The sequence below is a fragment of the Gymnoscopelus braueri genome, assembly GCF_963280865.1.
Source record: "Gymnoscopelus braueri genome assembly, chromosome: 10".
NCBI lineage: Eukaryota > Metazoa > Chordata > Actinopteri > Myctophiformes > Myctophidae > Gymnoscopelus > Gymnoscopelus braueri.
The window spans coordinates 5,980,401-5,996,354 of NC_137611.1; the positions used below are offsets into that span (position 1 = coordinate 5,980,401).

The 15,954-nt window shown below is 41.6% G+C and overlaps 1 protein-coding gene across 2 annotated transcripts in view; it reads left to right on the forward strand.

The window, feature by feature from the left end:
- Positions 1–4,543: 4,543 nt before the first annotated feature.
- The window catches only part of tox (thymocyte selection-associated high mobility group box), an 82,248-nt gene continuing 70,837 nt past the window's right edge, over positions 4,544–15,954 (forward strand). For both annotated transcript variants that reach the window (XM_080439209.1, XM_080439210.1), the window contains exon 1: positions 4,544–4,858. In XM_080439209.1, coding sequence (XP_080295335.1) covers positions 4,748–4,858 — 111 coding nt within the window. In that variant the 5' untranslated portion in view covers positions 4,544–4,747. The remainder of the gene's footprint in view (positions 4,859–15,954) is intronic.

Here is a 15,954-nt window from a genome sequence, read left to right on the forward strand (position 1 = left end):
GTGTGTGCATGCATGTGTGCTTGCAACTGTGCTCAACCCATAAGACCTGAGGCCGATTCCACAAATGCCTTCTAACTTGTTTGTGCCAAGGACCCCCACATTCATATATACCGTAAATTTCGGACTATAAGCCGCGACTTTTTTTCCCATTTTTCGACCCTGCGGCTTATATAACGGTGCGGCTTATCTATGGATTTTTACAGCTAACGGCCACTAGGGGACCTCCTAAATCTATGGATTTTACACCCGCGGCTTATAGTCCAGTGCGGCTTATATATGTTCCAAACATTCAATTTAGCTGCTGCGGCTTATAGTCAGGTGCGGCTTATAGTGCGAAAATTACGGTACTTGAAGAGAAGATTTGCAAGAAAATAATAATTCTATACTAAAAATGTTCAGAAATAGCAGACGTACAAGCTCACAGCGCGGCACGAAGTGACACGCTGTGAGCTTGTAGATCTGCTATTTTTGAGAACCACTATTCTAAACCAATGTTCTAAATCCTAAAATGTTGCTATATAGTATGTATAGCTAACATCTAAAATGACACAGATGCTTTCCCGGTTGTAAATGTCCATCATTATGTCCTCCAGAAAATGGAAATGTTCTCTTGTGTCATTAAATGTTATCCTGGTCTCGGGGTAATTGCAGTCATGTTGTAGGCAACTATACTCTGTTTATACTTTCAATACCTTTCTTTTCTACTTGGCTGGATTTGAACTTGTGACATATAAGGAGTACGTGGTTCAAGCGAGAGCATACACCCAGAGCTACTCTCCTCTCCTCTTAGCCTGGGATAAATACCATTCTCTGATCCAGTCAGAGCGGAAATAACTTTACGTCATCAGGAGGCCGGAACCAACGGCCGGAACCACACTCCTTTCCTTTTTAACCGGATCACACGGCTAGTTTGACAACGAATACCAGTGACGCAAGGTTATTATTCTCTCAGTCAAGTACACAAAAAGTGAATTAGATATGTAACTACAGGGTAACCGTAAGTCAGTGCTACGATGTATTGATGAGATGACATGAGTGATGCTGGGTAAAGGACAGACTGTTCAACAAACTAGATATTTTTGGGGCTTTTCTGCCTTTATCTGATAGTACAGTGAAAGAGTGTCAGGAAACAGGAGAGAGACGGGGAATGACACGCAGCAAAGGTCTCTGGGCTTGGGAATCAAACTTGCAACTTCCTGTCAGGCTGCAACAGAGCCCATATGTGGTGTGCGCCTTAACCACTAGGCCATCGGTGTCTGCGACCCAAAGATGTGTTTTATTTAACCTGCCAAAGAAAATAAGATTACATTACATTACATTACATTACAGTCATTTAGCAGACGCTACAATAATTGCATTCAACATAGGTAGGGAACAAAACTACTAATTACCTGAAGTCTTAAGTGCATTCTCTTCTAAAACAAGCAACTAAGAGTATACCTAGTGCTAAGGTAAAAGTGCAATATATCAGCTACCTGGTCACTCTGTGCTCAGATTAGAGGAGGTATACTGCCACTTTATATTGAAACTAAAATGTGGGGTCCCTCAAGGGAGCATTTTAGGTCCACTCCTTTTTTTAATTTATGTTAATGACATTAATCAGCTCGTGATTGCAATTAGTTTTTGTTTGCTGACGACGCAGCACTCCTGGTCTCTCACAAGGAGAAATCAGTGGTTGAAAAACACTACTTAGCAATGAACTAAAACAACATTTGCATCTGGTTATCAGATCATAAATTGTCTCTGCATCTCCATCTCGGGAAAACAGAGTCAATTATTTTTGGGTCAAATGTAAATTTAAAGAGGTACCGGGTCATGTTCCATAGGACTGTAAGAAATGAGGCACCCGAGTACAAAGTTGTCTGCGCATTTATTTGTGTCATCACATCCAATTTCATGAATCTGTATCCTGTCTGAGTTCTCTATCCTGATTGGATTAAATTGGTATCCCGACCAATGCTTATGCTTATTCCATGGTAGCCTATCCCAGTGGATCTCAACCTTTCCAAGCTGTGAGCCCCAAAATAATCATGTTTTAACTGGGGACACCCCCAAATTTGAACTGCCCCCCCCCCCCACCCCCACCCCCACCCTGACAAGCACTTAGAATTGTAGGAGTTGAGGCATTACATTTAGTTTGCCTCACTTATAGAGGCGTTGTGAGTGTGTAGATCGACAATTTTTGCCTCCAATATTTGACAATTTGGCCTTGGACAACAAGTACTTGCGGTGTCACTTTAGAAATGTGCAGATACCCTACAGTTATACTGTATCTTGGTTTGTTGAGTGAGAAAACAGTGTTATACATTAAGCTGATTATTTAGCTTAATGTATAACAACAACAAAAAAAGAGAAAATAAAATAAATAATTTGGGGACCCCCAAGGGAGTCTCGACCCCACAGTTTGTGAACCACACTGGCCTATCCCACACAACCCACTCTCTCCATGTCTCCTTTGCTTTCTCTGTATCATTATAGACCAGTCCTGCAGCTCCTAGCCACTTTACACATCTCATTACATTTCTGCCTGTAGAATCTGCACCACCTAACACACCTACAGCTTACAGTGTGTGTGTGAATGTCAGCAGTATAGCTACTGTAGAATCATCATGGTGCGACAAAAATAGCCTACCTAGAATCGCAGCACCGTGGTACGACAGAGTGTAGATTATCTATAGGCTGTTATATAACAAAACAAATCAAACATCAGGCATTAAGCGCACTTAGCTCTGGTCCATAGCGTTAGAAGGAGTTCTCCTTTAACGCTATGGGACTTTCGAGACGTTGCCCTCACACCCCAGGTTGCATAGCCTCTCGTCTTTAGTGAAAATAAAAAATACTCTTTCGCTACTCACCAAAACAAAGACGGTATTATAGAGTTGAAAGCCTACTTTCCCTAGTGGAAACACTCTGAGCCCCCCACCTCACGTCTAAAATACACTTTTTGTCCAGAAAAGAAAATATTTCACCGGAAAGAAAAATCTGGTCAATAGAACAATTCCATTGACCAGATCTGTAGAGGGCGCAGTGGAGCAACAAAAATTCGTTTTTCCTTCCGGTGATTTTTTTTTCTTTTCTGGCCAAATAGTGTATTTTATACGTAAGATGGGGGGCTCCAGGTGTCCCCACTAAGAAAAGTAGGCTTTTAACATCTTAAAACCGTCTTTGTTTTGATGAGTAGCGAAAGTGTATTCTTTATTTTTTACTAAAGACGAGAGGCTGTGCTACCAAAACAAAGGGGTTCCCCTACCGCGGGTGTGAAGAGAAAGGATCATGGAGAACTCCTACGCTACAGACTAGCCCTGAAACATGACATGTCACATCATGAGTCATGGCGCTACTTGTTTCTGTTTTTTATTTTATTTTAGATTTACAACCCGTACATCTACATAAACGTTCACATTTCAAATATAAAGTGTTTACCCCACGGCCAGAGATGTAACAAGTTGAAACGCCTGGGTCTAAGTACCCGTATCTTCCGTATTGTTCAATAAAAAGCATTTTAATCCGATTGGTAGCCATTTTTTTCATAGGGTTACACACTGTACCACAGTACCAGAGTGCAGTACACCTCCCAACCAACAAGGTCGCGCAGTTGAAAGCATAAAGAAAATGGCCACCAATCGGATTAAATTGCTTTTTTTATTGAACAATATAGAAGATGAAGGTACTTAGACCCAGGCGTTTTTACTTGTTACATCCATAGCCGTGGGCTCAGCGCGTTATATTTGAAATGTGGACGTTCATGTAGATGGAGGGGTTGTAAATGTAGAAATGTCATAAACCAGGAACAAGTAGCGCCATGACGCTTGTTGTGACAGACGAGTGTCATTGTGAACCATGAAGTGCACTTGCACGGGCGCTCCCTCTAGATGGAGCCTTCAGAGTCCTTTGTATGAAATGGTGCGGGAAGCAGCAGCTAGTCTCGGACTAGAGAACAGAACAGAACAGCAAACAGTCAGACAGACACTCTCACTCAGACCTACTACCACAACAGGGACGATACGAACCGCCTCTAACCGCCGGGACACCTCAGTGTTTGTCTTTAACCGACGGAGGAGACACCTCAGTGTTTGTCTTTAACCGACGGGAGGACACCACAAACTTAACGAGGAGAAAGGACTTGTTTATGCTGTCAGCAGGGGACCCTCGATCGGCGTAATTTGCGTAAAAACAAAAGTCACTTCTTCTCCTCCTCGTTGTTGGTCCGCTTAGAGAACCGTGGTGGAACAGAAGAGAGAAGTTTGATCCTCCTGTGTGTAAAGAAGCGACGGACTGAGGATTATTTATTCATCCACTAAACTTGGTTACGATCTGAGCTGTTTTTTTTTTTTTTACATCTTTTGCTGATAAAGAGGACTTTTTTTTTTTTTGCCACGCTTGTTTATTCCTATAAGGGACATTTTTAAGCGCCGAACTGAACCTTATATATCTGTGGGATATAATAAAAACATAAGAAGAGCGCCCACTTGAGCACTCTTCGTCGTTTTATTGTTATTTCACTGAAAGAAACATCTCTCAAAAAAAAAAAAAATCTCTCTTTTTTTAGAGAGAGAGAGATCTTTCTTTCCAACTCCAGGGGAGTCGTGTGAGAGATTTTAGAAGTTTACGAAGATCCGAAGGAGAGAGAGAGAGGGAGAGGACAAGGAGAGAGAGAAACAGACACAGAGAGAGAGAGAGAGAGAGACGGGACAAGGAGAAGAGAGGACAAGGATCTCCACCAGAGAAGTGGATGTTGGGCTGAACCATGGATGTGAGAGTTTACCCCGCGGCGCCTCCTCAGCCTCTGGCCGCTCCAGAGCTCCCCAGGCTGGGCCAGTTCTCCTCCTCCTACCCGGAGCTGTCCTTCGGGAACAAGGTGAGACTATAGTACTAGACTATTATACTACAGTGATTCCACCATTCTTTTTCTCTCCTTCTCTTTTCCTCTCTTTGCTTTTATTCAGACCCGTGTAAAAGGTACATTTTGATCAAACCGTGTTCAGCAATCTTAGATGTACCATAGATGTATTTTATATCGAGTTGGACACAAGTCAGACTATATAAAAATACAATGATAGTCAAATGAAAATCAAATACTATGATAGTCTCGGTCCAAGAGGCTATATATCTGCTACACTCTCGGAGTTACAGACCCGTAAAAGGTCACATTTGTTCCTATCAATCATTTTTTAATCATTTTTTAATCAATCTATTTCTGTATAAAGTCATTAAGATGATCTAGATACCATTATGAGTGCCTATACGTCTGTAATTTAATGAGACTTTTTTTTATAGTCAAACTTCAGCCGCTGTGCACAGTTTGAATGGCAATTAATTGTGTAATTGATAATTGAGCTGATGCTGCAGCCTGTAGAACTATTTTTGGGATTAATTGAATACTTTATTAGTCATAAAATGTAAACAGCACGTGGTTGGCTGCAGTCAGACATTAAGGCTAAAAAGGATAATACAAAAAAAAAAAGTCCTGGGGACTTGTTTCCATTGTGGTCCTATATGTAGGCCTATTCAATTCATCAACATAGTAATAACATAGTAATAATGTATTATTGTGTAATGACACAATAACACATGTCATCAACAAATACAAAACATTAAATGTATGTGTTGATGGATTGAATACATAGGACCACAATGGAAGCAAGTCCCCAGGACTTTTTTTTTGGTGTTATCCTTTCAGTCTAAATGTCTTGACTGTAACCTCGTGCTGTTTACATTTCTGTCTATTAAAGTATTCAATCAATCAATCAATACAAAGGAGAAAAAGGGGAAAACGTGAGTGAATGACACCTCCTTCTCCTTTTCTATGGGAATTTACATATACCTCCCCTTGTGCTCTCCTCCTGAGAGGTGATTTTTGAAAGAAACCAGTGGATTTACATCTTTTGTGTACTTAATTTTCATTGTCATTCTCTGTTGTTGTTTGCTACTGCTTTGTTTATATTTGTTTGTGTTGTTGTTTGCTACTGCTTTGTTTCTAGCTTTTGACTACATTATATGCCTTTTTATTTAGCTTTGTCAATTAGACTAAGGTCTATTTTTTGCTCTTGTTTTGGAAAGCACTTTGGGTTAAATGTCCTATACAAATAAACTTGACTTGACTTGGAATTGAAAACCAAATGAAAGCAGAATGTGCCACCATTGGGTGGTTATAAACATGTGTGTGTTCAGCAGTATAGCCTACCCTACACACCTACTGCCATGTGTTTCACACTGTATATAGGCTACAATAGTGTAAGATTATGAGTTATCTTAAAATAGAAAGAAGTCCTGGAATAGTTCTTTTCCTGTCGGCTTCAGGCTCGGGTTACATTACAGCCATACTTCTGCAATGCGATAATCTAAAAATGATATTGGCACGCGCGTGTGCGCGCGCACACACACACACACACACACACACACACACACACACACACACACACACACACACACACACACACACACACACACACACACACACACACACACACACACACACACACACACACTGCATGCGTGCACATGCACGCACGCACAGCTAGTGGAGGGAGGGCAGAGCAGGAAACAAGGCAGCTATAGAGCATTGGTTCTCAAAGTGTGGTCCGGGGACCTGACTTTGACCCCAGCAAAACTAGCTAATATGGCGTCAGTCATTTTAACCACACTATATTTTATACTTTGGCTATTCAAAAATAGCAGATCTACAAGCTCCTATGAGCTTGTAGATCTGCTTTTTTTTTTTAATCCTGACAATTGTTTTGAAAAATGACACAAAAAGCTTGTAGATCTGCATTTTTGGAAAAATCCTGACACAAAAAGCTTGTAGATCTGCTATTTTTGAAAAATCCGTACACAAAAAGCTTGTAGATCTGTTTTTTTGGAAAAATCCTGACACAAAAAGCTTGTAGACCTACTATTTTTGAAAAATTCGCACACACAAAGCTTGTGGATCTGCTATTTTTGAAAAATCCGTACACAAAAAAAGCATCATTTTGGGGGTCCTTGACATGAAAAAGCTTTAGAACCACTGAGCTATAGGGTTTAATAACAAATGACATCATTAAAGAGTTGCACAACAAACCATGCTACTGTACATGACTCATGTGGTTGGTTATCATATCAGCTGGTTTGCTGTCCAGGAACCTATTACTGTGTAGCTGTAGCCTTCCTTACAGCCTGGGACCAAAGGCTCATTATAACATTATAACATGCAGCAACAACAACATCACAGACTGTGATATGTGCATGCCAGTGTTGCCATGTCTGCTTATTATAAGCGACTTTGGGCTTGTTTGTCTGTAAAGTTGCTTGTAAATATTGGTGGTTGCGGGGTTTTTGGGGGCTTGTTTCTTTGCTTATTTGAGCTGGTTTCCTAAAGTTGTTTATAAACCAGTGGTTCTCAAACATTTTCATGTCAAGGACCCCCTAATTGTCCGCGTTATCCCCATCTGAAAACATTTTGTGCCAGGGACCCCCGTATAAGATTTGTGTTGTTGAAATGTTTCAACAATAATTTGTTGTTGAAAATAGCAGCATCTACAAGCTCACAACGAGCTTGTGGATCTGCTATTTTCAAATAGCCCCAATGCATATAGGTTTAAATGCCTCATATACCCTAGCCCTAGTCACTTCTTTTGGGCTTGTTTTCATAGACCCGGCTGCTTATTTCTCTCGCAGAATCTGGCGACACTGGTGCACACCCTCCAGAAACGACCTATTGTGAGTCTCAAGCCATAGTTTGTTAGGGCAGCACTTATCTAATGTGAGTTATACCTGCAAGCAGTCAATTAGCTCTGTCGTTAACTTAAAGGCATAGTTTGTAACTTTGCACTGTGTTTACATAACAAACCCATTTCCCTCTATATTATCAGCAGTCATCAGCCACTGGAGTACTAGTGTGGTGATGTTTGTTTACCTACAGAAACACATTGCCCTGTCGCTGTTTTTTTGGTGTTTTCACTGTTTTTGGCAAGTTTTAGACTAAATATCATAAGATTATAGTCGACTAAATCTACAGTTGATTTAGTCGACTATGATGTATTTTGGTGGTGCCTTGATGCCGTCGTAATGATTGAATGATTTTACACTTGATCGCATGCTGAAAACAGCCGATCTACAAGCTCACAATGCGTAGCTATTTTTGGTGCACGACACCGATTTACAACTAAGTATAAAGTATAAAGTTCTTTCTGATCTCTGTCACGTCGAGTACCATCGGCACCATCACGTAGGAGCTAGATAGAGGAACCTGTTCATCTGGACCCAGTTGCACCACCTCACACTAAGTTCAAACTTGAGTTATATATATATTCAAAGATTTGCACACATTTTCACGATTGTTCAAAAATAGCAGATCTACAAGCTCCTAGGGCGGCACTCGGTGCCGCGCTATGAGCTTGTATATCTGCTATTTTTTAATAGCCCAAATAAATCTAAAATGACAGAGATGTGTCCCCGGATTGAATGGGCCGTTAAGCTATAACTAGGCTAAGTTTGAACTTAGTGTGAGATGGTGCAACTGACTCCAGATCTGTGCTGAGTGGACTCGCTGACTGTCGTTGTCCCTCTATACTTCCAGGCCTGTATAGGGTAGCATGAATGGATGGACATGGACGTATCATCACAGTCACACAGTGTAATCATTGACAGACTGCTTTTAATTCTTCCCTGTTCTCTCTCTCGCTGACTCAGTGACTTTCAGGTGATTGACCACATAATCATTTACAGGCTGGTTTTGCACCCTTGTTGTTTAATGGACTTAATGACGGGCACTTAGCGACTGCTTTTGCACACACACACACACACACACACACACACACACACACACACACACACACACACACACACACACACACACACACACACACACACACACACACACACACACACACACACACACACACACAGCTTGGGCACCGTCTGACAGATTGACTTCAAACTTGGCGTGTGTGTGTCACCGATGACCAGTGATGGAAAGTAACTAAGTACATTTTCAAGTACTGTACTTGATTGCAATTTTGAACTATATACTGCTATATACTGGATTATTTCCAATTTTCAGTATTTTACTTTTACTCCACTACAAATATTTGAAAACTTTAGTTTCTAGTTACTTTGTAGATTTTAATTATTATTACAAAACATACTTTAACCACTTCAGCCCTTTATACATTCTGCGACGCATTGTGAGCTTGTAGATCTGCTATTTTCAAGTGCTGAGTGGGAATCGCAAAACCACGTACAGTATGTGTATGCCTCTATCTGTCTGTCTGTCTGTCCGTGGGTCTGTGGTGGACACACCACATCTTTGTGTCTCTGTGGACATGATCAGGGATCCCTGTATAATCTCCATATTTAGTAGATTGGTCCGGTAGGTACCACACTGGATATGGTGCTCTGACAACCGCTACAGCGGATAGATACTCTGACAACAAGTACAGCGGATATTGCATAAACGGATGAGACATGCATTGATTGCATAACCAACTTTTCATCCTTCCTGAGTAGGCCAGTGCCCGTTTTATAAATAACCCGATTGATTGTAGTGCCTAACCAGTGGTGTGTGCTACGCCATATACGTAGTATATAGCGTAGAACATCATTTTTGGAAAAATAAAGCGTAGCCCTCTATACCAACCCATCAGTGGTGTAAAGTAACAAAGTACATTTACTCAAGTAATGTACTTAAGTACAGCACTCAAGTACTGTACAAAGACACACCACTACATCATCCTGGTAGTGGGTCATCCAGCAGCAACACAGTCTCACTCCCAAGAAGGCACATATTGCCTTTTGGTCAGAACCCCAGGAAGGCACAATGTGCCGTCCAGGTGGCGCCTGCGACGGCATTATGCGCCTTCCGACCAAAAGGCAATATGTGCCTTCTTGGGAGTGAGCCTGTGTTGCCAGCAGAGCTGCTATCAAATATTAGGCCCTGTCTCAATCATAACAACATAATTATACCAGTTGGTTCCTTTAACCACTTGTCTTAAACCCCAACAACCTCCGTATTCTGGGGGGGAACATTAGCCAGATCTACATAAGCTTGTAGATCTGCTATTTTTTGGCAAAAATATTTGGTGTACTGTAAACCAGTGGTCCTTGGGGGAGTACCAGGGGGTCCCCAGCTAAATTGGTTAACATAGTGTCACAATAATTTCAACCACTTAGCTTTGGCTATTCAAAAATAGCAGATATGCAAGCTCATAGCGCGGCACCGAGTGCCGCGCTATGAGCTTGTAGATCTGCTATTTTTTAAACAAATCTTGACAATGTGTGAATATCTTTGAATATATATATTTTTTACATTAACATTTTTAACTCAAATCTTTGCTTCTGGGGGTCCCTGGCACAAAACATTTTCAGATGGGGGTCCGTGACCAAATGTATATTAATGTAGGGGTCCTTGGCATGAAAAAGGTTGAAAACCACTGCTGTAGACAGTCAGAAGAGATCCCAGTACAGTTGTAACTCAAGTCTGGTTCAGTACAGTTCGGTACAGTAAGACATTAAGGCTAAAAAGGATAACACAAAAAAAGTCCTGGGGACTTAAACCCTTATCGGACCACGATGGAATCGAGTGGTTCACTTGGCCTAGCGGTTTGACGGGCATACCGTACCGGCTGCAGAGATTGACTGACGTCTCGTAATTGTTCTCTGGCCGTTGTGCAAAGAGCTGCTGGTATTAATACATGTACAACACACTGCACTCACAGAGAGAGAGAGGGAGAGAGAGAGAGAGAGAGAGAGAGAGGGAATTGGTTCTGGGAAAGAGAGAGAGAGGGAGAGAAAGAGAGGGAGAGAGAGAGAGGGAGAGAATTGGTTCTGGGAAAGAGAGAGAGAGAGAGGGAGAGAGAGAGAAAGCTTATAAAGAGAATGAGGGAGAAGGCTAGAGGATTGGGGGTAGGGATAGCAAAGAGAGAGAGAGGGAGAGAGAGAACAGAGAGAGAGAAGGCAGATTGGGGGTAGGGATGTTGTAGCAGAGAGAGAGAGAGAGGGAGAGAGAGAGAGAAAGAGAGAGAGAGAGAGTTAGTTTGTGGGGGTTGGGCCGATAGGTTTGTACTATATTTCTCTGTCTTGATTCACAGCTCTCTGTCTGTCTGATAGAAGAGATCATGTTGCTCTGCTGGAGTGAGAGATGGAGAGAATGTGAAGAGAGGGAGAGATAGAGAGAATGGGGAGAGGGAGTGAGAGAGTGATGGGATAAATAGATCTGAGAATAAAAAAGAACTGACGTGTATATGTCATGTATCTTTGTTTTTCGTCTTTGTGTCAGAGAGAGAGAGAGAGACGACAGGCACAGAAGAGCTAGAAAGACAGAACAGAAATACTCATGTAAACGTGTGTAGGCTATGTGTTGTGTTGTGTTGTGTTGTGTTGTGTTGTGTTGTGTATATGTGGACTTGGGACTGGGGATGTAGCCTGTTGTAGGCTCATTAAAAATGTAAGATTGGACCAAAATACCATGCCCACTAGTGTGTGTGCGTGCACGTGCATGCGCACGTGTGTGTGTGCGTGTGTGTGTGTGTGTGTTCGGTGAAATATAGAACATTTAGCCGCTAACCTATTATTTCCATGGTCATCGCGAAGATTGATACGGACATTGCAATACCAGTTTCCACCAGCAGGGTTTAGTGTACACCTGTTATACTCTACTCTCGCGTGGCCGAGGCCACGATTCGTCTGGTGACATCTAAATTAAATGGCGGGAAGGACCAGCAGAAATAATGGCTGCAGACAAACCATAATTCATATCGCCATTGATATGAAGAACTGCCCTGAAGTCCTTGCAGTGGTTTCTATTTTTCTTACAAACTGTTGCCATTGAATTTATGTGTCACCGGCCATATAGGTAGGCCAAGATCTCCGATCGTCTGGCTAGGACCAGTGTTGACAGATTTTGTGAGAGAAATAAGCAACCAGGTCTAGGAAAACAACCCCAAAAGAAGTGACTAGGCCACACTTTAAACCTATATATCTCTGCTGTTCGGCCGGAACCAGCTAAATCCAAAATGGTAATTGTTCAGGAAATGAAAAACAAAATATCAATTTTTCAGAAAATGAAGAAAACCTTATATCTTTAAAACAAAGCAATACTGCCTCATTAAACTTGGTATTGTGACTTTATATATTATCAGATACTTGCATGTGTCATTATATTATCACCACTTTACCCAAATCCAGTGCAAGTGGAGTTAGGAGGTTTTGTCCATCATTGATAAGAACAGCTGGCAATGGATCTCAAAGCTCACAACACATCACAACGCATTGTGAGCTTGGAGATCAGCTATTTATGGTGAGCGCCATTCTCATATACTATAGATCAAGCTGAATTCTGTACTTAAACAACTTTTATTTTAACATGCATTGTAAACAACCATGGATCTAACTGTTACCACTGTTGTTCTTCTACAGTTGAGTGCAACAAACAATTCTGCCTCAATACTCAATCATGTATTTAACAAAAGCGATCATGGCACACCAACAATAAATAAATGGCATATAAATACAAAATACATTCATGAAAAATAGAATCTGTCAAATCTGTAGCCTAATGCACTAACAATAACAACCACAGTTGAATTTACCTATCATATACCTATCAACATTTTATTATCACACTGTTGTGTGTTGTGTGTTGCGTGTGTGTGGTGGGTGTTTCTTAGTGCTTTAGATTGTCATAAAAGCTGTGAAAGTCTTTTGGCATGATCTCCTTGAGCTCTTGGAGATGTTTGAAACAAACTCCTGCACACACTCATTCTCTGTCCATTAACATTTAAAAAAAGAAAACACGAGCAGATGACCTTTGTGAAGACACCCTTCTCCTCTTTACTGGGGTGACATCTATCAAACCTTGCACATACATTCTCTTCTCTTCCCAGTTTATGTTCTCCCAAAAGCATTGAAAAATCTTCTCCCTGTCTGCCTCATACAGAGCAGAGCTTCTCGAGAGCCTGAGAGGAGGTGGGAGTTGTTTGTTTTTGACGGACAGTTTGAGGGTCCAATGGAGTTAGGAGTTTTCGTCAGAGGCGCTTTTTAATACTTTTCATATGTTATTATTAAAAAAAAAATTACACAGATGTAGAGGGGGTTCAATAGCGTTGATTTATGAAAAAAAAAAAAAAAAATGAAAATGGAGTTAGCTGGTCCCGGCTGGACACTGACGATATACTAGTGCTGCACGATTAATCGAAAAAAGATCGTGATCTCGATTCAGACACCTATGCGATCTCGATTTTAAATTATGACGATTTTTTTTTCCAATTAAATTATTATTTTTTTTGCTTAACTCATTCAGTGCCAAAAATATTTCTGGCTATATCACCCCTGTGCCAAGGCCAAAAATACATTGTAAAAAAAAAGTGCTTTGGAGCCGAGATACAGCCTTTTCAGTTAAAAAGTTAAACAAGAAGTGAATGGAGCAGCAAATCTTCAAATCATCATATCTTGGGTTCTGAACCTTTTTTTTCAAAAAAAATAAAATAAAATGACGTCCATGACGTCCATGACGTCTCAGACGTCATTGGCACTCTGGGCTTATGAAAAACGTGACGTCTGCGACGTCATTGGCACTCAATGAGTTAATATTTTTATATTTACAAGAGAATTGTGTGAGAATCGTGATCTCAATTCTTATGGAGGAAAATCGTGATTCACATTTGAGCAAGAATCGTGCAGCACTAATATATACTGTATACATGCGTTGTGAGCTTGTAGATCTGCTATTATTGAAATAAAATGTGGAACATTTGGAATATTTTTGAAACCTTCTAACGACACTAATCTGAAAATATTTGAGAACCACTGGATTAAATAATTTAAAACCACCAATATTTACAAGCAACTTTGCGGAAAAATAAGCCCAAGCTTGCTTATAATAAGCAGACATGGCAACACCGGCTAGGACGCAAGGTTAGTTATACTGTAACTGTGATGATGGGTGTAGATAACACTTCTTTGTTGACGGGTGTATTGAACACAACACTCTGCTGCCAAGGGCGTGATTTAACCCATTGAGACCTGAAGCCGATTCTACATGTCTCCTAAATAAAAAAAAAACAGTTTTCTGAAAAACGTATGTTTCTATATCAGTGGTGCTGAATCTTGTTCATGTCAAGGACCCCCAAAATTATATGTATTTGGCCGCGGACCCCCATCAAAATATTTTGTTCCAGGGACCCCCAAGAAGCAAAGATTTGAGTAAAAAAAAATTGCTTTAAAAATATATATATTCAAAGATTTGGACACATTTTCACGATTTTTCAAAAATAGCAGATCTACAAGCTCGTAGCGCGGCACTCGGTGCCGCGCTATGAGCTTGTATATCTGCTATTTTTGAATAGCCCAAAGTGTAAAATAATGCTTTTTAGCTCAAATCAAAAAATTACACAGTTCCAGGTCTTAATGGGTTAAACCAGCTGTGATTTAGAAGTGCCACATCTCAGATATGATGGCAGTATTGCTTTTGCCATCATACTCTCCGAGCTGTAGCGCTCCTCATTGGCAATATGGATGTGTTGTATTTTGGTTATTATGGCGGATCTTATCTATTCTGTTGGTAATGTCTTGTTCTCTCCTCGCACGACTCATTTTGTAAATGTGAAGTTTTACTGTTGAGTGGGAAAACAATGTTGTTCACATTAAGCTAAGATCTTCAACGTTTTCAGGCCATGGACTCCTTGGCTGAGAGAGAGATAAAGCAGGGACCCCCATTATGTATTTAATAACATATTATTTATTTCCGTAGATTTCATAGGCACTGTCATCAGTGTATGTTAGACTCATGTTAATGTGGATTTTCAGACTTTTAAGCACTTAAGCACTTAAAATACTAAGTAAACTTGACCTTTCATTCTGTACTTTTCTGCCAAAAATAGCAGATCTACGAGCACAGGCGTTGTATGCTTGTAGATCTGCTATTTTTGGCTTAAGTTCTCCTCAGAATAGGAACGTTTTGGCGGACCCCCTGTGGTAACTCTGAGGACCCCCTAGGGGTCCCGGACCCCCTGTTGAAGACCTCTGGTCTAGTTGATTGGGAGACGAGACATGATTCACAATGTCCCAGAGTCTCTCAGACAAAGTTAGAAGACATCAGTGTGGTGGGGAGAGGATAGGCTGCTACACCAGTCTATATGCCTCAGTGTGGTGGGGAGAGGATAGGCTGCTACACCAGTCTATTAGCCTCAGTGTGGTGGGGAGAGGATAGGCTGCTACACCAGTCTATTAGCCTCAGTGTGGTGGGGAGAGGATAGGCTGCTACACCAGTCTATTAGCCTCAGTGTGGTGGGGAGAGGATAGGCTGCTACACCAGTCTATTAGCCTCAGTGTGGTGGGGAGAGGATAGGCTGCTACACCAGTCTATTAGCCTCAGTGTGGTGGGGAGAGGATAGGCTGCTACACCAGTCTATTAGCCTCAGTGTGGTGGGGAGAGGATAGGCCGCGACACCAGTCTATTATCCTCAGTGCGGTGGGGAGAGGATAGGCTGCTACACCAGTCTATTAGCCCCTCCCCCACACACGTTTCTGTGTGTTGTCACTGCTGATGTATCCTATACTGACTCACCTGGCAGCGAGGAGCCCCACCGGGAGGACGTAGAGCCTTCGTCCTACTCCTCCCGCCCAACACTCCCCGCTGACGCGTTATTGTGGATCCCACCTCAGTTCTTGGCAAAACCCGCCGTGATTGGCCAGTAGACGCTGTGATTGACAGTTCTCGTTTTTTTTGCAACTATGCCTAGTAAACCTAACCTTAACCTTAACCCTGACCTCAGTAAGACTAGTAAGACTATATGCCTGCCAGGGAGCCAATCAGACACAGGTAAGGCGGGTCTATCCTATCACGTTGGTGGGATTCATAATCACGCCCCGCCGACAGGCTCCGCCCCCAGCCCGTAGGAGGAGTATGTGCAGTGACAAAAATATCACCGTCCCCTGTGTTTGCAATGGCAGTGATTGGTTGGTCACAGTATTAATTGG